The 24965-nt window shown below is 42.4% G+C and overlaps 1 protein-coding gene and 1 non-coding gene across 3 annotated transcripts in view; one reads left to right on the top strand and one right to left on the bottom strand.

Moving 5' to 3' along the window:
- The window catches only part of Mtf1 (metal regulatory transcription factor 1), a 47906-nt gene that overhangs the window by 11173 nt on the left and 11768 nt on the right, over positions 1 to 24965 (top strand). For both annotated transcript variants that reach the window (XM_013142320.3, XM_005008612.4), the window contains exons 3-7: positions 8760 to 8998; positions 10038 to 10169; positions 12835 to 12908; positions 13374 to 13510; positions 18616 to 18693. In XM_013142320.3, coding sequence (XP_012997774.1) covers positions 8760 to 8998; positions 10038 to 10169; positions 12835 to 12908; positions 13374 to 13510; positions 18616 to 18693 — 660 coding nt within the window. The remainder of the gene's footprint in view (positions 1 to 8759; positions 8999 to 10037; positions 10170 to 12834; positions 12909 to 13373; positions 13511 to 18615; positions 18694 to 24965) is intronic.
- LOC111754148 (small nucleolar RNA U13) lies at positions 9506 to 9607 on the bottom strand. The gene has a single exon (XR_002788858.1). It is a non-coding gene; the product is annotated as a small nucleolar RNA U13 (small nucleolar RNA).

The following is a 24965-nucleotide window of genomic DNA, read 5'->3' as shown; positions in this document are numbered from 1 at the left end:
ATAGGTGCATGTTACTGTACCTGGCCTTTTCCTAAGTTTTGAAAACTTTTGTCTTTTGGAGTTTCAGTGTTTACTTTCTCACTTTGCTTATCTTGTAGTACCTTTCCTCTTCTGATTCTGTTGATTTAACGTCAGTCATCAATGTTAAATATTTCTGTGGTTTAACACTGCTCAGAATACTTTGTAAATCACATATCAGATTTGTGAATACTCATGCTTCCTGCCCATAGTAGCATTAGAGTCCAGCTTTAGTGAGCCTCACCTGTGCTCCCACTGTGCTCCTGAGCATAGTGATCAGCAGCTGCCTGAGGCCCTGCAGAAAGTTAGTCCTGTTTAGAGCCTTAGGCTCTGCTGGAGACATAAGTTTTCTTTATGTGGAGTGCAGTCTTCGGTGATGTACTCATACAATAGCTACACTTTTGGAGGAGGAAGAGTCCTACTGACTGAGCTACAACCTTGGGCAGTTTTTTGTTTTGTTTGTTTTTGAGACACATTCTCACTAAGTTGCCCAGAGAGCTCCAGGTTTTGATTCTCTTACCTCAGTCTCCCACAGTACTGGATTATAGGTGAGTGCTACCATGTCCAATTTATAGATACTTTTAATTCAGTTTGATAACCAAACTAATTATGTGTCACCCCTTCCGGAAGTCTTTAAATTAATCAGCTAGGTTCACTTCCCGGAGAAGCCTTTCCTTGTTATCCTAGGTCTCAGTTACATTCTTCTGTATATTTCTGTTGTGTGCTGAACATCCATTACCAGGGCAGCTTCTCAGCCCATATTGTTCTTACCTGTTTGATTCTTTTCATTTTGAACTCCTTGAAAGAATGGGCATTTTTGTTTCTTGTTTTATTTCTGTATTCCTAGCACCAAGCATAGTATAATGTCTGGAACATAAGTTTTTGAATACATCAATGCTAAGCTTTACTGCATTTATTTATTTCTTTTTTTTAAACCCTTATTGTATCTAAAGGTACCAAATGTTGTAAAACCACCTCTGTGTAATCATGAAAACCTGTGTTCATATTTTTTGCAACTTCCTGTTCTGATCAGTTTGAGGAGGGTTAGGTTTCCCTTTTGGGGAAGTTTAGCATTATTTTAAAGTAATTCTGAAAGACAGGGTGTGGCTTGTACTTATTCCTTCAGAAGAGGTAGTTTATTCATTTGTTCAGAGTACCTGTCCATTCTCCTCATAACCACAGGCTTCCCGGTCTGCGTCTTCTCCTACGCGTCGCCCAGGCTGTGTGTGGTCCTCACTGCCTCTCCAGCTGGCTCCTGCTCTGTGCTCCAATGAAGCTCGCTACGCCAGGCAGTTACTTAAAATGGAAGATACTTCTTTAGCATCTCTTTACTCTTCTTTCTTTCTTTCTTTCTTTTTTTTTTTTTTTTTCTTTTTGCGGTAACTAGGGATCAAACTCATGACCTCATGCTTGTCCAGGCAGGTGCTTATGCCACTGAGCTAAATTCCCTTCTTGATACTTTCTTAGCCTTAAATTTCACAAGTTATGTTCATTTGTACATTCATTCAAAAACTATGAATGGAAGCTGGGTGTAGTGGTGGAGACAGTTGGATCACCAATTCAAAATCAGTTTGGACAATTTAGTGAGACTGTCTCAAAATAAAGCAGACGTAACTCTGAGCATGGTGGTACCCACCTGTAACCCCACCACTCTGGGAGAATGAGGCAAGAGGATCACAAACTCCAGCTCAATCTGGGCAGTTCAGGCAGGGGTGGGTGGTGCAGGGCTGTATTCCCAGCACTTGGGAAGCTGAAGCAGAACTGCTGCGAATCTGAGATGAAGTCCAGCCTGGACTACGATGTGAGTAGTGAGACCCTGTCTTAAAAAACAAAAAAGTCTGGGCAACTTAGTGACTTAGTGAGACCCTGTCTCAAAAAAGATGGGGAGTTGGGATGTAGCTCAAGGTGAGGGGCTTGAGTTCACCCCAGTACTGCAGTCAGTCAGTCCGTTGGTCGGTCAGTCAGTCAGTCAGTGGAGCAGAATGCTGCTTCTCCACAAAGTTCCTCTCTAGGGCTGTGTCATCAGTGAACAAGTGAAACATGATCGCTGTTGTCAGAGGCTTATAATCCAGGTGAAAAGTAGCCATTCATTGAAGTCAACTCGTATTTAGCACCTGCTGTTTTCCAGATACTCCTGTAACAACAACTAAAGATAATGTTGTAAATTATACAATTTTATATATATATATATATTTTACTTATATTGTTTGTATAATTACTCAAGGAGCTCTATACTGAGCCCTTTTTGTTTTTCATTTTGAGTCAGAGTCTTGTTAAATTGCCAATGCTGATCTCAAACTTGTGATCCTTCTACATGAGCCTCTGCAGTAGCTGCAATTACAGGGGTGCATCACCATGTGGAGCTCTCATCTTAATTGTACTTTAAAGAAGTGTGGTCATCCCTCTTTATCCACTGGGAACTGGTTCAGAATATCCTCCCTTCCCGTAGGGATACAAAATCTGTAGATGCTCAAGTCCTACTGTTTGCATATAACCTATGGACATCCTCCCATTTACTGTAAATCATCTTTAGATGAAATCCCTGATACAGTAGGGTGCTATATAAACAGTTGCTATCCTCTATTGTCTCAGGAATAATGATGAGGATAAAATGTGTACCTGTTGAGTACAAATGCACTTTTTTCCTGACATTTTCAATCTATGGTCAGCTGAATTTGCAGATACACAAGACTGATTGAATAGGAAGTTGTGAAACCCTAAAATAAATTAGGATGTGAATGAGAGACATTCAGGACAGAATTCCTTTGAGGAAGGAACATTGAATTGGCCCCATCCCATGTATGGCAACTCAGATGGGAGCAGGACAGGGAGACAGGAGAAGTTAATTATTTATTATAATTACATTTCATGAAGTTGTCAACTGTCGTAGCATCAGAAGAATGAAAGTCTGCTCTCATCCTTTACTGCTGTCATAAGCTTTATGATTGAGACATAGACTCCTTTATTGCAGAATCCACAGTTCCAGTTCTCCTTTACTGGTCAATGATCATTTTGAAATTTCTATTGGCAGCACGAAAGAAGTTTGCAATCTTATATATTTATTTCTGTGAACCTGGATTAAACCCAGGGACTTCATATTGTGCTATGTCCTCACCCCTTTTTAAATTTAATTTTGGGACAGGGTCTCATAAAGTTCCCCAGCCTGGCCTCCTCCTGCCGTAGCCCTTCAGAGTGCTGGGATTACAGGTGTGCACCATCAAGCCTAGCTAGAAGTTTGTATTCTTGATGGGAAGTCAGAAGATACACATGGGAGGGTAATTAACAATGCACACCAAGTGTCAAATGGATGGTATACATATTTCTGACCTTTAGAAAAGGGCACAGGAGTGATTATAGAAGACCTTGTGGGTAGTGAGGCTGGAACTGTGGTAGTAAGGAAGGGAGAGAGAGAGACTCAGAAAAGCAAGGTAAGGCACTGAGCATTTCCCGTAGCAGGTAAAGCAAAGAGCAAAGGCCAGGAAGTAGGAATGCCAAATTGTTTTGTTTTGTTTCATTTTTGTTTGTTTGTTTGTGTTGGTACCAGGGTCACAACCTGGCAGTTATCAGGCAAGTGCTTGAACCTCTGAGCTAAGTCCCCAGCCCAGGAATTCCAGATTGTAGTAGGGATAGGTGTACTATTTCCTGTGGGCTTAGGGCCCCTAATAATGTGACAGAAAGTGGCAGAGGTCTTGGGAAACTTCTTGAGTATCAGACTAAGGAATTGAGACTATCCTCGGAGCAGAGATGGCATGTGAGGAACACTGTTTTAGAATTATTCTAGTACTCACCTCAAAGCTACACACAGAGACCCAAGACCGGGGGAAGCTAGACAGAGACTGGAGACCAGGGGTTGAGCAGGTAGGTGTCTGTGCAGCAGGTCTGTAATGCAGTGGGAGGGGCAAGCAGTGAGAGGCGAGTGGCGGGGCCTGAAGGACCTAAGACCACACAAGGTTGTACTGGGGCTGAACCAAAGAGATAAGGAGGGGTGGGGGTAGGGGTGGGGGTGTCTCTCTGACCGTTGTTTCCTTCCTGATGAGTCTTACTGTGTAGCCTAAGCTGGTTTTGAATTTGTAATTGTTTTGCCTCAGCCTCCCTGGTGTTGGGATTACAGGATGTTCCTGGCGCCTCCACTTGCTTCTTCCCAGACTTTTTCCCCTCTTAATTTGCTCAAGAACTAACCTGTGGTGGCGCACCCCTGTAATCCCAGCATTCAGTAGGCTGAGGCAGGAGGATCACTGCAAGTTTGAGGCCAGCCTGAGCTACATAGTGAGACCCTGGAGAGAGAAAGGGAGGGAAGAAGGGAGGGAGAGAAAAGGAAAGAGACAGACAGACAGACAGCCACTTACAAAGCTGCACACATCTCGAGGCTCTTATCTCCACTTCCCCTTTCATTCTTGTGCTTTAATCCAGACTTCTGCCCCCAGCATGCCTTTGGAACCAGTCTTGCTGAGTCATTAGTGCATTCCCAGCTGTCGACTGAGTTGTTTTCCAGGCCTTATCTTCCTTGTTTTCTCCGACATTTGACATTTTGGCTTCTGTAGCATTCTTCTGTGCCTCCTTTCCCAGCCCTTTCTCCCACTCCTGTCAAGGGCTTCTCTTTTACCAGTCAGTGTGCTACTGTTGGTGATTTTCAAGGTCTATTCTTTGTCCTCTTATAAGAGCTATTATTTTGTTGGATTTTTACTATGTGCCAGTTGCCGATATTAAAATGCCTCACACAGATTATTCTTAAAACTGGCAATAACCCCCCAGAAGTAGACCGTTCTTTGGTATATGGAGAAATCAAGGTTTAGTGAGTTTAATTTTCCCCAAGGTTACACAGTTAGTGGCAGAGCCAGGACTTGCATCTGGGACTGGCTATATAGGTAAAGCCAGCCATTGCCAGTGGACCCAAGGGTCCAGCCATAGACTTTAGCTTGCAGCCTGTGTCTGTGTGTACTTTACCCGAATGTTTCTGCTTGCCCAACTCCTCCCCTCGCCCGCCCAGCCCCACATTGGTAACTGTGATCCAGCCTTGAGCTTGGGTTTGATCTCAGCTATGCTTCTCTTCCTCGTCCCCCACTCCACACTCCGCTGTCCCTTGTCCAGTCCTCTCCACTGCTCTTAATTTTTCTGGTCTTCATCTCTCAGGTTGGGCACAGTCACTTCCTCAGTCGGCTCCTCCCACCTCTCTCCTGAACTTTCTCTTCTACTTTCTCTTTCTACTGCTTTCTCTTGTACTCTCCCTCCCTCTCATCCTTCCATCCATCTCTTTCTGTTCTGGTTGTGCCATTTTCTGGGCTAAAATCCATCGGTGTTTCTTGATAGTGTAACTCCTGTGGCTGAGCCTCATTTTCCTTAGTCTTCTCTCCGGCCTCTGCAAGTCTCTGCTTCTGCCAGTGCTTGTGGTTCCCTAGACCAGCACACTCACTGAGCTCTGCATGTTCAGGTTCTTCCCTCTTCCAGGAATTCTCTTTCTTCCTGCTTTGTCTGAGGAGTGTCTTTAAGGCTCATCCAAGAATTAAGGAAGTAAGTAAGTAAATAAATAAATAAAAGTATCATTTCAGAGTGGTGCCTTGGCTTCTACGCCTTCACTTATTCCCAGCCTTTCATCGAGGAACTAGAGATTGCTTTTTACATTCCCAAAGCGCCTTGTTTGAAGCTCAGCACATTGTGTAATAGTTTATCCATGTCTGGCTCACCCTAACGACAGAAATTTCTTTCTCACATTTTAATATCACAGGGTATTGAGCATGTTGCCTGGGAGCAGCAGCAGCAGTGTTCCGTAGTGCCGTGATTGGGGACTGTGGTTGGGCCTGGACTGAGGTTAGGATTAATGATTTTGTGCAAGAATAGACCTTGAAAATCACCAACAGTAGCATACTGACTGGTAAAAGAGAAGCCCTTTAAAGCTAAAGACTATAATGGAAGAGTATGTAATACCTTGATATATAGTATCAAATAATTTATAAAGTACTTTTACAAATGTTCTCTTTCTCTCGCTGTCTCTGTCTCTGTCTCTTTCTCTTTCTCTCTCTCTCTGTCTTGGAGACAGGCTCTCACTATGTAACGCAGGCTGGCCTTGAACTTGGTTATGTAGCCCAGGCTGGCCTTGAACTCACGGTGATCTTCCAGGCTCAGCCTCCTGAGTGCTGGGATTACAGGTGTGCACCACACCTAACATTTTATCTCATTTTGTTATACTCCAAACCACTGTGAGCCAGACACAGTGACATAGGCTTATAGTTCTAACTATTTGAGAGGCTGAAGCAGGAAGGTAATAAGTTTGAGTCTTCCCTGGGCAGTTTAGTGAGAACCTGTCCCAAAATAAAAATGAAGGGTTGGGGCTGGATATGGTAGTATAGTCCTGTAATCCCAACATTCAGATGCAGATGCTGGAGGATTGCCATCTTCAAGGCCAGCCTGAAGTACACAGTTGAACCTGTTTCAAAAAAAAAAAAAAAAAAAAAAAGTCTGGGCATGGAGGCATGTGCTATAATCCCAGTACACGGGGAGGCTGAGGCAAGAAGATTACAAACTCAAGCTTAGTCTCAGGGGACTTGTGGTTTAGACCCTGCCTTAGTGTTAAGGCCCTGGGTTGAATCCCCAAGACTGCAAAACAGATAAATACATACATATATACTTTTTAAAAAATATAGTAAAACAATGAAAAGGGTTAAGGATATGTAGCTCAGTAAAACCTAAAGTTTCAGAAACTAAAATAACTTGCTTAAGGTCTTACACATTAATATAACTCAACAGAAGAATTATAGTGAACATAAGTGCCAGAATCCAGTCTTCTGTTGCCAAATCTGATGCTACTTCCACTGCACCCATATAGGTACAGGGAAGGTTTATGGGATGAGAGGCATAAAGATTAAGGGAAAGGAGCATCCCAGAAAAGGAAGTAACGTGCTCTGTGCTTTGATTTGTTGTGAAAGACAAGTTTTCAGAAGGAAGGCACATCGCTAATGGGGTACATTTTCATGTAGTCCAGGACGGTAGGAAGAGATGAAAGACTTTGGTCACCAGGCAGTTCAAAAGAATTTTATACAATGAAGCCAGTTTGCCCAGTGGCCAGGGAATACATGGGCATTGTGGGAAATGGTGGCCACATGTGGATTAACCTTTTAAGAGGTATGGTGCTGAAAGGAAGCAAAGAGGTTGGTACTTTAAAAAAAACCACACCTCCAGATAGTCTAAGAAATTCATGAAAGTTTTGTTATTGTAGTGTAGACTTAAAAATATACAGTGGAAACTCTGTAGGGAAATACTGTTTGATGGTTAACTATTTTAGACTTAATGTAACATTGGTCATTTCTCTTGTCTTTGTTTGTTTGTTTGTTTTTTAGGTTTTTTTGAGACAACGTCTTGTTATGCAGATCAGGCTGGCCTTGAGCTCACTTTGTAACCCAGGCTTCAAACTTGTAGCCGTCCTCCTGCTTTAGCCCCCTGAGTGCTAGGATCACAGATGTGCACCACCAGGCCTGGTGATATTGGTCATTTCTAATCAAGATAGAATATTAGAGGGCAAATGTTGAATCAGGCCTTAAATGGCAGAGCTGGGACTTTAATCCAAGCCTGACTTAAGATGTTATTTGAATACAGGTAGATATACTGGTATATGCTTACTGTTGGAGAGTAGATGTATTTCAGAGCCTGAAAACATCTTATATTTACTTAAAATAATCATCTACATATAACCTTATTTTTTCTCCTTAATCATTAGCATTATCTAGGTATGATTTAATCAACAAAAAGTTTTCTTGCTTTTTTTTTTGTCTTTTTCATTTTTATCGGTCCGGGAAGTTTTCTTGCTTTGCAGCTAGGATTGTTTTCTGTGTTAATAATGACCCTCACCCCTACCACCCTTTTTGAGACAGAGTTTCACTTTGACAGACTGGTCTCGAACTTGCTGTGTAGCTCAGGCTGACCTTAAAACTTGTGATCCCCCTACCCCAGCCCAAATGCTAGGATTATAGGCATGTGCCCCCATACCCCATATGAAAATGCCTAGCTAGGTGTGGTGGCACACACGTGTAATTCCAGAGCTTGGGAGGCTGAGGCAGGAGGACTGCAGTGAGTTCAGGGTGAGCATGGGCTACAAAGTGAGCTTAAGGCCAGTTGGAACTGCATAGTGAGACTCTGTCTCAAAAAGAAAAAAAAAAAAAAAAAGAAAGAAAAAAGAAAATGTCTATAATTCTAGCACTTGGAGAGACTGAGTCAAGAGGAATACAGTTTGGGTCAAGCATGTGCAGTCCACCAGGTGAGGTGGTGCACACCTGTAATCACACCATTCCAGAGACTGAGGCAGGAAGATCAGTATGTGTTCAAGGCCAGCCTGGGCTACATAGTGAGTTCGAGACCAGCCTAAAGTACATAGTAAGACCCTTTCTCAAAAATGGGAGAGGGGGGATTATTTATTGAGATCCAGAATAAAAAATGAAAAGGAGCATGCCTGTAATCTCAGCACTCTGGGAGGCTGAGGCAGAAAGATTGCAAGTTTGAGCCCATCTTGGGTGACTCAATGAGACCGTGTCTGGAAAATAAAAAACGGGTTAGGGATGTAGCTCACTGTGAAGGCCCTGAGTTTGGTCCCCGCGACTGCACATGTATATAGCTAGGGGTGTAGCTCAGTGGTAGAGCACCCTGAGTTGGAGCCCTAGCATGAGAAAACCAAACGACCAACTCATTTGTGATGTCTGCATCTCCTGAGAACTGAAGTCTTTTGTCCTATTGATGAGGTATTCTCTGTCCACCAGGTAAAACGGTACCAGTGCACCTTTGAGGGCTGTCCCCGAACCTATAGCACAGCAGGCAACCTGCGCACCCACCAGAAGACTCACCGAGGAGAGTACACCTTCGTCTGTAATCAGGAGGGCTGCGGCAAGGCCTTCCTCACCTCCTACAGCCTCAGGATCCATGTGCGAGTGCACACGAAAGAGAAGCCATTTGAGTGTGATGTGCAGGGCTGTGAAAAGGCGTTCAACACGCTGTACAGGTCAGCCTCGTCTTGGCTACCAGTCTCTGTGCCACCAGCCACTGATTCTGATGTTGCTGTGACCACAGAGCTCTTTCTCCTTGAGCAGGAGAGGTGTTCACTTTCAGGGCTTTAAAGTCACGAGCAAGGCTGGTTACTTATAGATGGATATATCTGGGGTTGGCTGGAATGATAGTGTATCTGTGTTCGGTTTTGAATCTCACGGAGTGACATACAGGTAGCTGAAGTAATACAATGTCTCCCCTTAGGACAGGATCTTTATACTAGGATCCTGTATTTTCTTTCCTACCTTCTCTGATACAATATTTTTCTACCCTTAGAAATGAGGAGCTGAAACCAGGGGTGGTGACCTGTTCCTGTAATCTCAGTACTTGGGAGGCTGAGGCAGGAAGGTTGCTGTGAGTTTGAGGCTAACCTGTACTCCATCATGAGTTCAAGGCTAGTCTGAACTACATAGAGACCCTGCTCCCACAAAAAAAAAAAAATTTTAAATTTTTTTTTTTTTTACGTCAGATGGGTAATGTGCCGATGTCGTGACAAGGCTCAAAGGAGGCACATGTCATGCATGGAGCATGAACACCCAGCCATCATGCTTGTGAACCTGAGGATCAAATTTAAAAATTTTTAAAAAGGAAAGAAAAAAAGGCACTGCCCACTTGATGGTTTTTTTCTTTTTCACATTTGTATTAGAGGATTTAGGTTAGTCTCTAAATATTTGGTGTAAAATAACAGAAATGACAACACTTGGAAGTATGATGACAGCTGATGAGTGAGTGGACGCAGAGAGGCTCTGTGACTGGTTGAGGGTCCCCATCCAGGAGGCTGTGCACCAGGACTCACATCTCTTTCAGTCTGTCTCTGGAGTCCTGCCCGGCACTCTGTGTCATTTACCTCTTTGAATTACCTTTTGGGTGCAACACGTGTACTCACATGGAGAGTATGGCATTCCTGCACACTTGATCCTGGAGCACGTGCAGCTGGCGCAGGCAGGCTCTGTAGTTCATTATCCCACTGGGCATTTCTCTGGGATATTTTGCAGACTGAAAGCACACCAGAGGCTTCACACAGGGAAGACATTTAACTGTGAATCTGAAGGCTGCAGCAAATACTTCACCACACTCAGTGATCTGAGGAAGCACATTCGAACCCACACAGGAGAAAAGCCATTTCGGTAGGTCCTGCTGTTTTCTATTTGTCCTCTATCAGTTTTCAGTTGGGTGTCTTGATGTTCTCTAGGAATGTATTACCTGAGCTGTAACCAGCTGCTTCCGGTGAGAGAAATGCAGTAGGTTCCAGGGCTATCCTCTCTGTGTGTGATGGCCTCTCAGCCTCTCCCCCACCCCTTTTTTGGTCTTTAGTGGGAATTGAACCCAGTGCCTTCACACTAAACTACATCCCCAGTTCTTTTTTTTAAATTTTACTTTCAGACAGAGTCTTGCTAAGTTGCTTAGGCCAACTTTGAGCTTGAGATCCTCCTTCCTGCCTTAGCCTCCTGGTAGCTGGGCATATGGGCATGCTCCACCATACCTGGAATTTTCTTTTATTCAAGAAGTATTTGTTAGGGGCCAGGGATATAGCACAGTGGCACAAGTGCTTGCCTGGCAAGTATAAGGTTATAAGTTACCTGGTACAAAAAAAAAAAAAGAAAAAAAGAAGTATTTGTTGAAACTTCAAAATGTGGTAGTTGTCTCCTCAAGAACCTTGACCTGAGTTGGGGATATAGCTCAGAGGCAAAAGCACCTGCCTGGCAAGCACAAGATCCTGACTTCGATTCCCAGTACCAAAACAAAACAAAACAAAACAAAACAAAAAGAACCTTGACCTGGTGGAAAAGAATTAAAGAAAATAGTAAGTAGGGGCTGGGGATTTAGCTCAGTGGCATAAGCACCTGCCGTGCAAGCAGGCGGTTGTGAGTTCGATCCCCGGTACCGGAAAAAATTAAAAAACAGAATAAGAAAGTAGTAGGCAGTAGACAGTAGACTGAGGCTGTGAGATGCTCAAAGTTCCTTGAGGACTGGAAGGGTCACTCACCAGAACTGAAGAGAGGCAGGGAGGGAGAGATAAAGGAAGTAAGAGGTGGGAACTGGTGGGTGATTGGCACAGGTATTGTCGTTACTGTCCAGGTGTTGCTTTACAGTGTCTCACGTGTACCCAAACAGGGTGATACATACATATACCTACATATTTAGTGTGTACACTTGAAGGCGAGACTTGTATGATCTGCTTTCCTCTCTGATCATAGAATGTTCAAGGCATTCAAGTAGGTGTTCAGAAACAGCTTTGGGATGGTTATTGACATTTTCTATGAAACAATCTGTTTGTAAGGATATCTCTAGATATAATACAAATATATTTTGAATTTTGGCAGGAGTTATTGCTGTTGTGTTCATGGCATTAAATATGGTGCCTATCCATTGTCAAATGACTGATTAGCATACTTAGAAGCAGTTTAAAAGTCTTAAAAGCAGTTAGGTTTTAGATACCAATTAAGTGAAATTAAGTTTTTGAATCATAGATACATTCCTGATTCATGGCCCTTTAAGGACAAGCGTAGTGTCTTGGTTACTTTTCTCTAATTGTTAAGACAAAATATCTGCTGCCAAAGTTAGGGAAGGAAAAGTTTACTTAGCTTATAGTTTTTGGAGATTTCTGTCCATACTTAGCTAGCTCCAAGGCAGGGTGGTGTGGCTAAGGGGCAGCCATTCATGGCAGCCACAAGGGACAAGAGCAAAAAGGGCAAAAAGAGGAGAAGCACGCCTCCTTCCCTCCCTTGTGTTATATGCAAACCGCCCCTGGATGGATGCAGTACTTACATCACCAACCCCACTAGACAATGAACCAATCACAAACGCTAGATTCAGCCATCTCTATGACTGCCTGAGGCTTTGGAGGGGCCATCTGATACAAAGCATAAGGCATAGTTACAGACTAGTTGGTTTCTGTGTGGTGCTCTGAAGCTTCAGTTATTTTACCTCATGGCAGCAAAGGCCCTCTGATTTCTATCGAGGCACATGTGTTTATTTTTGTGATGATTAAAACTGTTATTTTTTCTTGACTATTAGATGGGACCTTAGACTTATGATGATATGTAATTAAAATTCTATTTAAAGAAACTGTACTGTAGTTTATACTAAAATGGGTATGCTCACAAGTGTAAGTATTGAATGCCTGCTTTATGCAAGAGCTGAGCAGTTGTGAAGGGCCGCATGGTTCCTGCCTTCCCTCTAAGAGTTTACAGTCCAGGAGAACAGATAACAGAGGTCCACACAAAGACAAATTAAGATGGGAAATGAGAGCTGCCATATGAGAATTACATAGCTGTGTGCCTGGTTTCTAGGAGAGAAAGATTACTTCTAGTTTTGGTTATGGAGAAGTAAGAGAGGAAAAGGAGACCTGGACACTGAAGGTTACAGCGTTCCTGCTGATCTGTTCTGACAGTTCAAAGATTATAGTTCAAGCCCTGTGCACATGTGAGAGCCTCTTTACCTGCTCTTGGTATCTGTAGCGTTTCCCTGGCTGTAGATGCTCTGAGTGGACTCTCACTGTCAATGGAGCCCTGTTAAACAGTCAGAAGGCTTTTGTTAGCAGGGCTATGCACATACCCTTCTTGTCAGCCAAGGGATTCACTCCAAGCCCTCTGCTCCTTCAGCTCGTGGACATGCCACCATGTCTTGCTTCTTCAAGAACCGCCCGTCATTCCCATCTCTGAAACCAGTGTTGCCAGTCTGGCCTTGAGTTCTAAACGTTTGATGTAGTTGGCGTTTACAGGCAATATAGAAGGTGAAGGTTTCTTAGCCAATGACTCCCATTTCTCTTTGCTTAAACACCTTCTTTAGCTGTGATCACGATGGCTGTGGAAAAGCATTTGCAGCAAGCCACCACCTTAAAACTCACGTCCGCACACATACTGGTGAGTTCGGGCTGGTTTTTTGCTCTTCCTTTTAACCTTTATCAACCCTCTACCTGTGTTCCCCTGAGAACTGCAGAACTAGGTGGAAAGGCTGAGCCTAATCAACTTAGCCTTCACCTGTAATGTTTGAGTTTCTTTTAGAGATGAAAGGATCTAAGGGTTGGATTCAGGAATCTAATTAAGAAATGAAAACAATAGAGAAATACTCTTAAAAAAACAAGCTCGTCAGAAACTGAATTTTCTCCTTGAACTTTCTAAGAATAAAACAAAATCTTGCTAGGAACGGGCATTCTCATTGCTTTGCTCTGCACGAAGTTTCAGAGATAATTAATGTGTAATTTATTCAGCTTTTAACAACTGCTACGTTAGTCTTTGTTAAAATGTTTACCCTTAAGGAAAGATAGATTTCTTAATCCATTGAAATGAATTTATGGTGAAATTAACACTACTTTGTCATTTTTGCAGGTGAAAGACCCTTCTTCTGCCCCAGCAATGGCTGTGAGAAAACATTTAGCACTCAGTACAGTCTCAAAAGTCACATGAAAGGTCACGATAACAAGGGACACTCATACAACGCACTTCCACAACACAATGGATCAGAGGTGTGCAGTGTTCTTATCTGTTGTTTTGATCAGGGCACCACAGGACAGCAGTTGTTTGTGTCTCATAAGAAAGGTTTAAATGTCTTTACTATATTTCAACTAGAGGAGAAAATGAGGGTCAAGACCCCTGTTTTTGCATGAGAATAGCAGAAGCCAGAACTTTCACCTTTCTCCTGTGCCAAAGCCTGTACTTTAGCTCTCATTGCCATCAGGTGTGACAGAAGATGGTGCTCTAAATCCAGATGTCTCAGAAATGGCTTTCAGGGGCTGGGCTGGGCATGGTGGCACACACCTGTAATCCTAGCATTTGGGAAATTGAGGCAGGAGGATTGCAGCAAGTTTGAGGCCAGCCTGGGCTTTGTCTAGTGAGGTCAAAGCCAGTCTGAATTAAATAGTAAGACGATTTCTCCAAAAAAGCCTTCTAAAGGTCAGCTAGAAATTCTTAAGAGAGTGTCAGTGTCATTTATTCCAGTCATGCCTATAATTGGCAAATCTGTACTTGAGTTTGGGATATAGATTAATGTTTCACGTATCCATTAACTTGCTGTAGGAGATGCAAGTAAGGCCTGAAGGGACCTTGTTTTGGTAGCAGCACTGGTGTTTGAATGCAGGATCTTCACACTGAGCTATATCTTCAATCTTGTGGTTTTTATTTTGTTTTATTCTTTTTAAACACAGAGTTTTGCTAAATCACTAAATTGCTCCAGGTTGGGCTCAAACTTCTGATCTTTCTACCTCAGCTCCAAAAGTGCTGGGATTACAGATGTGTGCCACATACTTAGGTTGGTCCTTGTTCTTTTGAATTGTCTGTAAACCAGACGGTCTGAGAGCCACTGACTAAAGATACTGAGCCACAGAACAAGCTTCGGTGGAGCTGTAAGCAGTTTGGTTCTTTCCCTACCCCATCTGTATTTCTTGATCCCCTACCAGAGAGATCATCGCTCCATTCCAGAGAGATCTTGGAATCAATTTACTATTGTTACTTCTAATGCAGTATTGAGCCCCGGAAAGTGAGAACGACTGTTTTATTATCTTACTGCTTTATAGGTAAAGAAACTGAAGCTGATACAGTGAAGTGTGTTAGCTCTGATTTCAGAATAGATCCAGAATCTGATTACCTCTTCTAATTTCTGTGTTCAGCCACTGTTGTTTTTTGCTTGGATTATTGCCATCACTGACCAAGTGAGCTTCTTAGCTCCTCTCCCTCCTCTATCCTTTCTCCCCTAGCTCTGCTCCTTGTCATATCTGGGTGGAACTCTTTTCATTCCCCAATAGGGAGAAATTCCTCTAGGGTCAGGCCCCACATGCCGTTGGTGTTGAATCCATGGTGGTTTCTCTAGTTTGGACCTCCCCTATAAATGTGGACTTACATATCACTTATCCCTTTTGGAATACTGAAATTCTTTTTTTTTTTTTCATAGTATGTATGTATATATGTATTTATTTTTTGAGAACGGGTCTTGTCATGTACACCAGGCTGGCCTCAAACTAGTGGTGAGCCTCCTGCCTCTGTCTCTGCTTCCTCAGTGCTAGGATTACAGGCATGTGACACCATGCCCAACTTGAAGTTCTTGAAGTATGTAACATGATTCTGATTTTGGGAACAGTAACATACTCTTAATTCTTTGTTTGTTTGGTACTGGGAATTGAACTCAGGACTTGCTGCTTGCCAAGCAGATGCTGTGCCACTGAGCTATAGCTGTAGCCCTCTTAATTCTCTTTAAGAGAATGGTGTGTCGTTAAAAGGATCCCAATCCCCGAGTTTTATTAGCAATAATAGGTCAGTATTATTATTATCTCCATATTACTTATTAAGAAATTTGAGGCAAGGAGAAATTAAATAACTTGCGTAAGTGTCCAGAGCTTGTAATTAGTCTAATTTAGGTAGGCAGTGTGATTCCAAAGCCAGTTCTTACACCTGTGTTGTAAGGGATAGAATTGCATTCGTTATAAAGAGGCCAAAGCTCAGCTGTCTCAATGCAAAGCCAAACTCTATCACTAATCACATGACCTTTGGCAAGTAAGTTCCTTGTGCTCAGTTTCTTCATTTGTAAAAGCCAGGAGCCTGTCATAGTGGTGCATACCTGTAATCCCAGCACTTGGGAAATTGAGGCAGGAGGATCACCATGAGTTCTAGGCCAGCCTGGACTACAGAGTGAGTGCAAGGCCAGCCTAAACTATAGAGTTGAAACTGTCTCAAAAAAGAAAAAGATAAATTTAAAAGTTTGTGAGTCTGTCTGCTAAGCTATGTTTATGAAGTCGTAATCAATTTTCTCATTTTTTGTAGCAATCTGTGAATAATTTACCTACCAACAACCTTTGAGGACTGACGTACACCAGTGCTCACTCCACGGTCCTCCCCTTGTCTTATGCCCTCAGTGAGGAGATATGTTGAGTCTTGGGCTTCACATGTCCTTTGCTTGCCTTCATTCCCCAGGCAGGGTCTTCCGTTTGGCTCCAGACTTACACAGTCCACCACCTCCTCAATGTCCCCACCCAGAGAGTATCTCACCTTCTCTGACTTGACTTTATGTGTCCAAACATGTTCCTCCTGCAATTTTCTCAGCTTGGAAAGTGGAAGCCTGGTTTTTCTAGTAGCAGAGCCAAAAGTCTTACATCTAACCCTTTTTTCCCCTCATAGCACATGTACTAGCCAAACCTGACAGCTCGCCCTCAAGAATGTATCTAAAATTCGATCACTTTTCTGATTACTTCCCTCATTCTGCTTACTGTCTGTGGGCTGGATTATCGCAGTAGCCTGCTACACAGACTTGGCACCTTTCTTTCTCCTCTCCCTGACACCCTGGCCTGCTATAGACCATCCTACGTACATCACCCAGAGCGGTCTTTCTAAACCATAGTGCGGACACCTTGTCTGCTTACAACCCTCCAGAGGTTCTTGAATCATTTAAAGTAAACATCCAAATCTTTCTAGGGCTCCACGAGGTCCTAGGCTTTCTGGCCTGGCCATGTTTCCACTCCCTCACTTCTCTTTCATGAGAGAGCTGTATTGCTTTCTCATGGTCACTTGAACAAAGAAAGGTCTGCTTCTACCTCTGACCTTGTGTGCTGAGCCCTCTGTTTGCAACACTTTCCTCAGGTGCATACGTGGCCCTTACCCTCTTTTCTCCAGTTTCTGTTCAGATGCCCCTTACCTGTGAGATTTTCCCTAAATATCTAATAAAAGAAAACCCCTTGGGGTTGGGGATTTAGCTCAGCAGCATAAGCGCCTAACTTGCAAGTGTGCAGTTGTGAGTTCAATCCCCGGTACCAATTAAAAAAAAGAAAAACCCTTGCTGGGGGCAAGGGTGTGTGTGCTGTAGTTCAGCACTCAAGGAGGCTGAGGCAGGAGGGTTGCAAGTTTGAGCCCAGCCTGGGCAAGTTAACAAATGAAAATAAGAAAGGACTAGAGATATAACTCATTGTGAAGGTCTTAGGTTCAATCCCCAGTTACACGAAACAAAATACAAAAGCTACTATCCCAACATGCCCTATTTCTGTCACTCTTCATAACACTTAGCATTATTCTGCACACTGGATACCTGTTTTATCTTCACTACTATAGAAGCACACAGGGACAGAGAGTCTTTATGTTTGTGTTGTATCCCTGGATCCAGAACAGTTCCTGATACATAATAGATGCTCAGTGAATACACAGATGCTTCCTTATCTGCAGGGGATGTGTTCCAAGCTCCCTGGTGGATGCCAAAAGCTGTGGTAACAGCCAACCTGCGTTGCCATGTTTTTTTCCTATACTTACATACTTTTGTTAAAGTTTAACTTGTAAATTAGTCACAGTAAGAGACTGACAACAGTATAAAATAATAAAATTACCAAAATCATTACCCTTGTGCTTTGGGGCCATTATTGAGTAAGATAAGGTTTGCTCTAACACAAGGCCTGTAGCACTGTGGCAGTTGATCTGATGGCCCAGATAGCTACTGAGTGACTAATGTGGGTAGAATGTATAGCTTGGCCAGGAAGGTCAGTGTGGTGCAAGATTTCATTGCACTTCTCAGATTGATATGCAGTTTAAAGTTTAGGAATTGCTGGGCGTGGCGGCACATACCTGTAATCCCAGCACTCAGAGGCTGAGGCAGGAGGATCATTGAGTTCGAGGCCAACCTGCACTGCATAGTGAGATCTTGTCTCAAAAAACCAAAAGCTAATCAAACAAACAAACTCTTTGGAGTTATATCCTTCTGGAATTTAATATTTTCAGACCACAGTTGCCCCTGAGTAGCTGCAAATGTAGAAAACAGCACAGTGAATGTGGGGGCTATTGTATTTGTTGATTGTGTGTAGTAGTGGGAGATAGGCAGGGTCACTACCCCAGGTGTGTGAATTGTGATTGACATTCTAGGAGTCCAAAGTTCAGCATTATCCTCCTGCATAGCAGAATTTGAATAGTTAATCCTCAGTACCACTCTGAATCAGGAACCCTGAGGTGCCCATATTGAGGACACAGCGGACCTCAACAGAAGGACCATTGGTGTATTGATCAGAAGCAGTAGGTTTGTGAAGCACATAATTAGCTATGTGCTTGGCAGGGAGCACATCACTGTCACTGTCTTAGCATGGATTTTCTCACATTTCAGATGAGGTATAGAGTAATATTCCCAAGGTTTAGATGAATAACAGATGAGGCATGTGAAATCGCTTTATAAATGATGAAGCCAATTACACAAATATTATTACTTTCCTATTTTAGCATTTATTACACTGGAACCCAATAATTTAGAAGTTATTAACTATTAATTTTCAGAAATATGAGGCTCTAGGAATATGGTGGCACATACCTGTAATCTCAGCATTTGGGAGGACAAGGTAGTAGGATCATCATCAGTTTGAGGCCATTCTAGGCTGCATGGTGAGGTTAAAACTCACCTGAACTACATAGAAGACCCTGTTTGAAAACTAAAAAAAAAAAAAAACAAAAAATAAAAAACAAAAGCGAACACTGTCCTTAGCCCTTGCTTTGGATGGGTTATCTCTCTCCATGTAACATGTGCAAACATTTGGAACCTCAACTACACTGTAATCAAGTATAGTATTATGTAATGTACTATCCTGAATGCTGATTTCTAATTGTTTTTCTTTCACAGGATACAAATCACTCACTTTATCTGAGTGACTTGCATCTCCTGTCTACAGATTCTGAATTGGGAGAAAATTCCAATACAGTAAGTGTACCTGGGATATGGGTGTTAGAAAAATAGATGCGAGAACTGAGCACTCCTTTTGGTGGAACAATTGAGCAAGGCCAGTGTGAAGTCGTCTAGATTTAATTGTTTCATTGCTGACTATGTAGGGTTTTCCCACCTTCTCTTGATGAGAATACTACTATTCAGAAAAGTTGTTCTGACCTTTGTGTAATACATTTTGATCCAAGTCACTCACTTGACAGTCTCTTGGCCCCAGAAAGTTTCTTTTTTTATTCATTAACAAATATATATTGAGCACTGTTCAGGCCCTGTGCCAGGGCTGTGCTTACAGGGATGACAAAGAACGTGGGGTTTTCCTTGCAGAACTTTAAATCCAGGGGTATCCGATGTTGCCAGAATTCCAGTTTTGGGACCTTCTCTTACTCTCCCTGTCTGACCTGGTTGTCTTCTTTAAACCCACTTGACTAGGTTTTGGAGAGAATTTGTCTAGGTCTCTACTGAAAGCTAAGCCCACTCCATGTTGAACTCATTGTAGAAAACTGTTGTTTTCTATCCATTTGCATGTCTCCATGATGATAGAGATCACAGCATTGAATCTGAACTTGTGCAGCTTCTTTCGTACGATTTGAATGTTTTGCTGGGTTGCTAAAACTAATTGTGAGTTTGATATTTGCTGGCAAGGAAGTATAGCTGGATTTTTCCATCACTGTACACATAATGAGTAAATGCAACTGAAAGCATTTGAATAGAGACTGACTTAGGTATGCTGTGAAACAGCTACTGTTTCTTAAAGTTGCATTACTTGAGTCAGTTAGCACTTCTGAAAATGTAGGGCATTATGGGCCACAGCTGTAATCCCCGTACTTGGGAATACTGAAGCAGGAGGACTGCACATTTGAGCCTAGCCTGGGCAACTTGGAAAGATAGAAAATCCCTATCTCGAAATTTTTTTTAAAAATGGTAAGAGAGCAAAAGCACTGGGTTCAATCCACAGTACCAAAAGGAAGGGTTAGAGAAAAAGACAGAATCAGAACTAGGAGATCTTAGTTGGAGGCAGTGGCACGTGTCTGTGATCTTGCTACTCAGGAGGATCAGTGGAGCCCAGGAATTCCAGGTCAGGCTTGGCAACACAGTGAAACTCCATCTAAAAAAAATTTTTTTTTAAATTTTAAAGTCAAATAAATAAAAATGCTGGTTCTTCTGGAAACGGAAAGCACCTGAAGCCCTGGCAGCTTCTCCTTTTAGTAATGGCAGAGTTGCGCTTATGAGACCAACTCTCCCTCCAAAGACAGCTTCAAACATTGCATGGAATATAAAAAAGAATTATGTGAATGCACCAGTGAAGTAACAGCAAAGAGAAGTAGCCTTGGAAGATGAGGTCTCTTAGAAGATCATAAAAGGCCTGGGTGACCTTGCAAGCTTTGGGCAAGCTCCATTTGGCACCGGGGAGATGACCAGACTCAGAGAAAACTCAAATTTTGTTGATTTGAAAAACTAAAGGCAGAATTCAGGGTGACCATGGTACCTGGAAACCCAAGGGGAATGGCCTAGGAAAGAAAGAGCTGTGAACGGGAAGCCTCACGTTCTGTATGTAAACTGTTCACATCTCTGGCTTACCAGCGAATTATGGATGTACAGGACAGACTAGGCAGCTCAGCTAAGACCAACAAACTAAACAGAGATCACAGCCGCTGTCTACTGCAACAGAGCCAGAATTAACGGAATGTTCAAGTCAGATAAGTAAACACTCTTCTGGCCCAGAGATTTAGCTCTGTGGCAAAGCGCCTGTCTGCCAAGCACAGAGCCCTGAGTTCAATCTCTGGTACCAAAACAAAACCAAAACAGAACAGTCTTCCAAGAAGTATAACTGAATCCACGGTCTGTCTAAAACATGACTCCTCTTCAACAGAAAAGGTAATCCATGGAGATCTACCTCAAAATGACCCATCTGGATGTTCAAATTCACAAAGATTTTTAGTGGTTACTATGCGCACAAGGACATAAAGAAACTGGGTGTGGCTGTTGAAGCCTGTAACCCTAAAACTCTGGAGACTCAGTTCAAGGCCAGCCTAGGCTACGTAGTGCGTTCAAGGTGCTTGCTTCCACAGCACATATACATTGTGAGTTCAAGGCCAGCCTAACTTACATAGTGAGACCCTTCTCAAAAAATATACTGTACGGGGCTGGGGATTTAGCTCAGTGACATAAGCGCCTGCCTTCCAAGCAGGCAGTTGTGAGTTCGATCCCTGGTACTGATAAAAACCAAAAAGACCAAAAAAAGAAAAAAAAAAAAAAAAAAAATATATATATATATATATATATATACTGTACAAAAGAAAAAGGGAAGGAAGATGGAAGGAAGGAGGGAAAAAAAGGAAGGAAGGAGAGGGAAAATAAATACACACACACATACTGTATACCATCTCAGTCAAAATGGCATTTATGTATGGACACGCAGGACCTAGAGGGACACATCCAACTAAACTGCTTATGACTGTGAATGACTTTGTTCTTTGCTTTTTGTGTTTTTTTTCCTTGTATGCACATAGTAATTTTTTTAAAATGAAGATTGTCTTTAGAACTCAAAAACCAAAAAGTAAAAGAACATAAAAGAATATGTTTGAACAAAGAAATGATTGAACAACTAGGAAATCTGAGAGAAATAAAAGCTATAAAAATGAACCAAGTGGAAATTTTAAAACTGAAAAATATGTAAGAAATTAAATGGATAGATGGAACAGCAGGTCAAAAATGACAGCAGCCAAACTGTTAAGCTGAAGTTATCAATTTGAAGAACAAAGAGAAAAACACTAACTACTTTATGTGATTTTTATTTGTATTCACTTTCCTTTTCTTTCTTTTTTTTTTTTTTCACTTTCCTTTTTCTTTCTTTCTTTCTTTTTTTTTTAGTCTTTTGAGACGGGGTCTCACTATGCAGTTCAGGGTGGTCTTGAGTTCATTTTGTAGCCCAGGCTGGTTTCGAATTTGCAATAATCCTCCTGCCTCAGGCTCCTGAGTGCTGGGTTATAGGCATGCACAACCATACCCAGCTGTATTCACATTTGAAAACCAGTTTTTTTTTTTTTTGAGACAATGTCTTGCTGTGTAGTCTAGCTGACCTTGAACTCCACAGCTATCCTGCTTCAGCCTCCCCAATGTTGGGATTACACATATATGCCACCGTACTCAGCACCACAGAACTAATTTCTAAAAGAAGTTTACTTACTGGGTGGCCTAGAAGCCCTTTGACTTACGTCACCTAAGATTCTGAGTAGAGTGTTCCTTTATGACTGAACTGTATGAAATGTCTTAGGAATCTACTTTGGCCAGGACTATGATAAATGACGGAGGAGCCTTTATTTTTTTTCCTTTTTCTTGAAATAAGGACTCACTATATAGTTCAGGCTGGCCTTGAATTTATGTCAGTCTTCCTGTTTCAGTCTCCCAAATACTGGAATTGCAAGTGCACCACCATGCCTGGCTGATTAGTAAACTTTTTGGAGCCCTAGATTCACCGGAGATAACTGGTTTACAAATATATTGAGAGGGCCAGGGATTTAGCTCAGTGGCTCAAGCGTTTGCACAAAGTCATGACTTCACTCCCCAGAAAAAAAAAAAAAATGTATGTGTGTGTGTGTGTGTGTGTGTATGTATGTATGTGTATATATATATATATATATATATATATAGAGAGAGAGAGAGAGAGAGAGAGAGAGAGAGAGAGAGAGAGAGACAGAGAAACACTAACATGTAAAAAGCTGGGCATGTTGACACACACCTATAATCCCAGCACTCAGGAGGCCGGAGGATCTTTGTACATTTGAGGTTACCATGAACTACATCACACAGCCATATCTCAAACAAAACAAAACAAAAAGAACAAGAAAAAGAGACCACTTCTGTCATAGTTTGCATCAAAAGAGAATGGCCCTATCCTTTTGCTTTTTTTTTTTTCTGTCTTTTTTGAGACAGGGTCTCAGTATATATTTCAGGCTGGCCTGGAGCTTACTTGGTAGCCCAGCCTAGCCTCAGACTTGTATCACTCCTCCTCCTGCCTCAGCCTCCCGAGTGCTGGCATTACAAGTGTGTGCCACCACATCCAGCCACTTTTGCTTTGTTTTTTAAAAATTGAGACTCGCTAAAACTGAACAGTAAATTTATATGAGATCATCCCTTTCTGAGTTTTTGAACTACCACATGTGTATGCCCATCTTTGAAATGAACTCTAGTTTGCTCAGACCTTTTTTTAAAGGAGGTAGGTATACCGAGGGAAGGGCCCACTGGGTCTTCTGGTTGCTCCAGGATCCATCCTGGCCTGACAGCTCCCTATGTTCTTCCTGTTCTTTGCGCTTTGCTTCAGGCCCCAAGGCACAACCTGTTCTGCTTTAGTTCTCTGAAGAGAGGTTCCCTCTCATTCTGCCCTGAGTTTGCCCTGAAGCCTGGTGGTGGCTTCAGTGCGTGCCTGCTTTCTTGCTTACTCTTTTCTTTTCTTCTTTCTTTCTTTTTCTTTCTTTCTTTCTTTTCTTTTCTCTTTTCTTTTCTTTTTTCTTTTCTTTTCTTTTCTTTTCTTTTCTTTTCTTTTCTTTTCTTTCTGCTTCATGACACATATCTGTAATCCCGCCTACTCAGGAGACTGTGGTAGAAGGATGGCAGGTTCTAGCCCAGCCCAAGTAACCTAAGGAAACCCTGTCTCAAAAAGGACTGAGGGGGAAGACTCTGGGCTCAGTGTCTAGTATGGGAAACAAAAAACTTTTTAAAATTAAAGTGAGTATGCAAATGGAAAGAACAGTGTAAACATGCAACTTAAAGAATCCTCACAATCCATCACACCTCTGTAACCAGTACCAAGATCATCAAGAGTGTTTCTACCAATCCTATGGCCCCTTTTTGTCTCCCTAGGGCTGTCCTTGTAACAACTAAATCCCAGTTTTCCTGTTCTTGTGCTTTTGTCATTGAGATCATATACTTTTTCATCTGTAGTAGTATTTTGTTGCAAAATTATGTTTAAGAAATCTATCCATATTGTTGATGTAGTTACAGATCATTCCTTCTGATTTTTGCAAAGTGAGCCAAAGATACAAGTTTGCATTTAGGCAAAGTCTGGCCTGAAAATAAGTTTTTGTTTAGTCTAAGTGCTGCTCTTAGATTATTTTCATTGTTTTTATTTACAAATTGGTAGATTTCACATAAAAATCCAGATCTCAGCCCGTCCCTTGAGCTCTGGTGACCCATGGCCTGCTTAGTTCCAGGCAGCGTTCAGCCAGAGGTATGGAGAAGCCTGGCACCGTGTGCTCCGGCTGCCCCTGCCCTGCCCATGCTTCCTCATGCTGTCGCTTGCCTGCACTTGGTGCCTTCGTTTGTCTTGCCCCGTAGACTGCTGCAGTGGAAGTGGACTCTGGATAAAGGGACTGCAGTTTTCCCTTCCCTTCCCTAAAATGGAAGAGTGGTCATTTTATTTAGTGCCTATCAGTAGTTAGGTCCTGAGGCATCATGTGGGGTCCCTGCCTTTTTTTTAAATGCCTCTTGACTTTTTATTAAGTCCAAGACTATTCTTGTTCCTTGTCATTGTAAGTTTCTTTGATTTGTTTGACTTCTTACCATGTGTACATATTAGAATATCACAGACCAGGCATGGTGGTGCATGCCTATAGTCCCACCTTCTTGAGAGGCTGAGAGAGGAAAGAGGCTGAGACAGGAGGATGGCAAGTGTAAGCCCAGCCTAGGTAACTTGGCAAGGTTCTGTCTTAAAGTAAAAATATAAAAAGGGCTGGGGGTGTTCAATCCCTGAAAAAAAATCACAGATAGTATATAATGACCTTGAAAAACATTCATAATCTGTTCTTATTACATGAGAAAATCAAACTGCAGGTTAATTATCTTAGTCCTTTTTTTCCCCCCTAATACCACAGCCTAAGATTTGGCTCATTGATTCTATAGGTTCAAGGTCTAGGGGCTACCTGTGTTGATGCCTTCGCTGGCAGTCCAGAGGTAGTGCATGCACCATGTGACAAAAGACAGGAAGTTTGAGCGAGTATATTCTGGTCTGTTTCCTTCTACATGTGTGTGTTTTGGGGGGTCATGTGGTCCTGGGGACTGACCCTAGGGGCACTCTTCCACCTAGCTACACTCTCAGACTCCACACATCCTTATAACCTTTTTTGTTTTGAGATAAGATCTTGCTAAACTGCCTGGGCCAGCCTGGAATACTTACTGCCCCTGCCTCTGTCTGCAGAGAGCTGGGATTGCAGGTATTGCGCTGCCAGGGTGAACTTCTTTGTTTCTTATCGTCT

This window comes from Cavia porcellus, unplaced genomic scaffold (assembly GCF_034190915.1).
Source record: "Cavia porcellus strain 051 isolate PalLab524CR breed Dunkin Hartley unplaced genomic scaffold, mCavPor4.1 scaffold_25, whole genome shotgun sequence".
NCBI lineage: Eukaryota > Metazoa > Chordata > Mammalia > Rodentia > Caviidae > Cavia > Cavia porcellus.
This window is presented reverse-complemented; position numbering and strand designations above follow the sequence as displayed.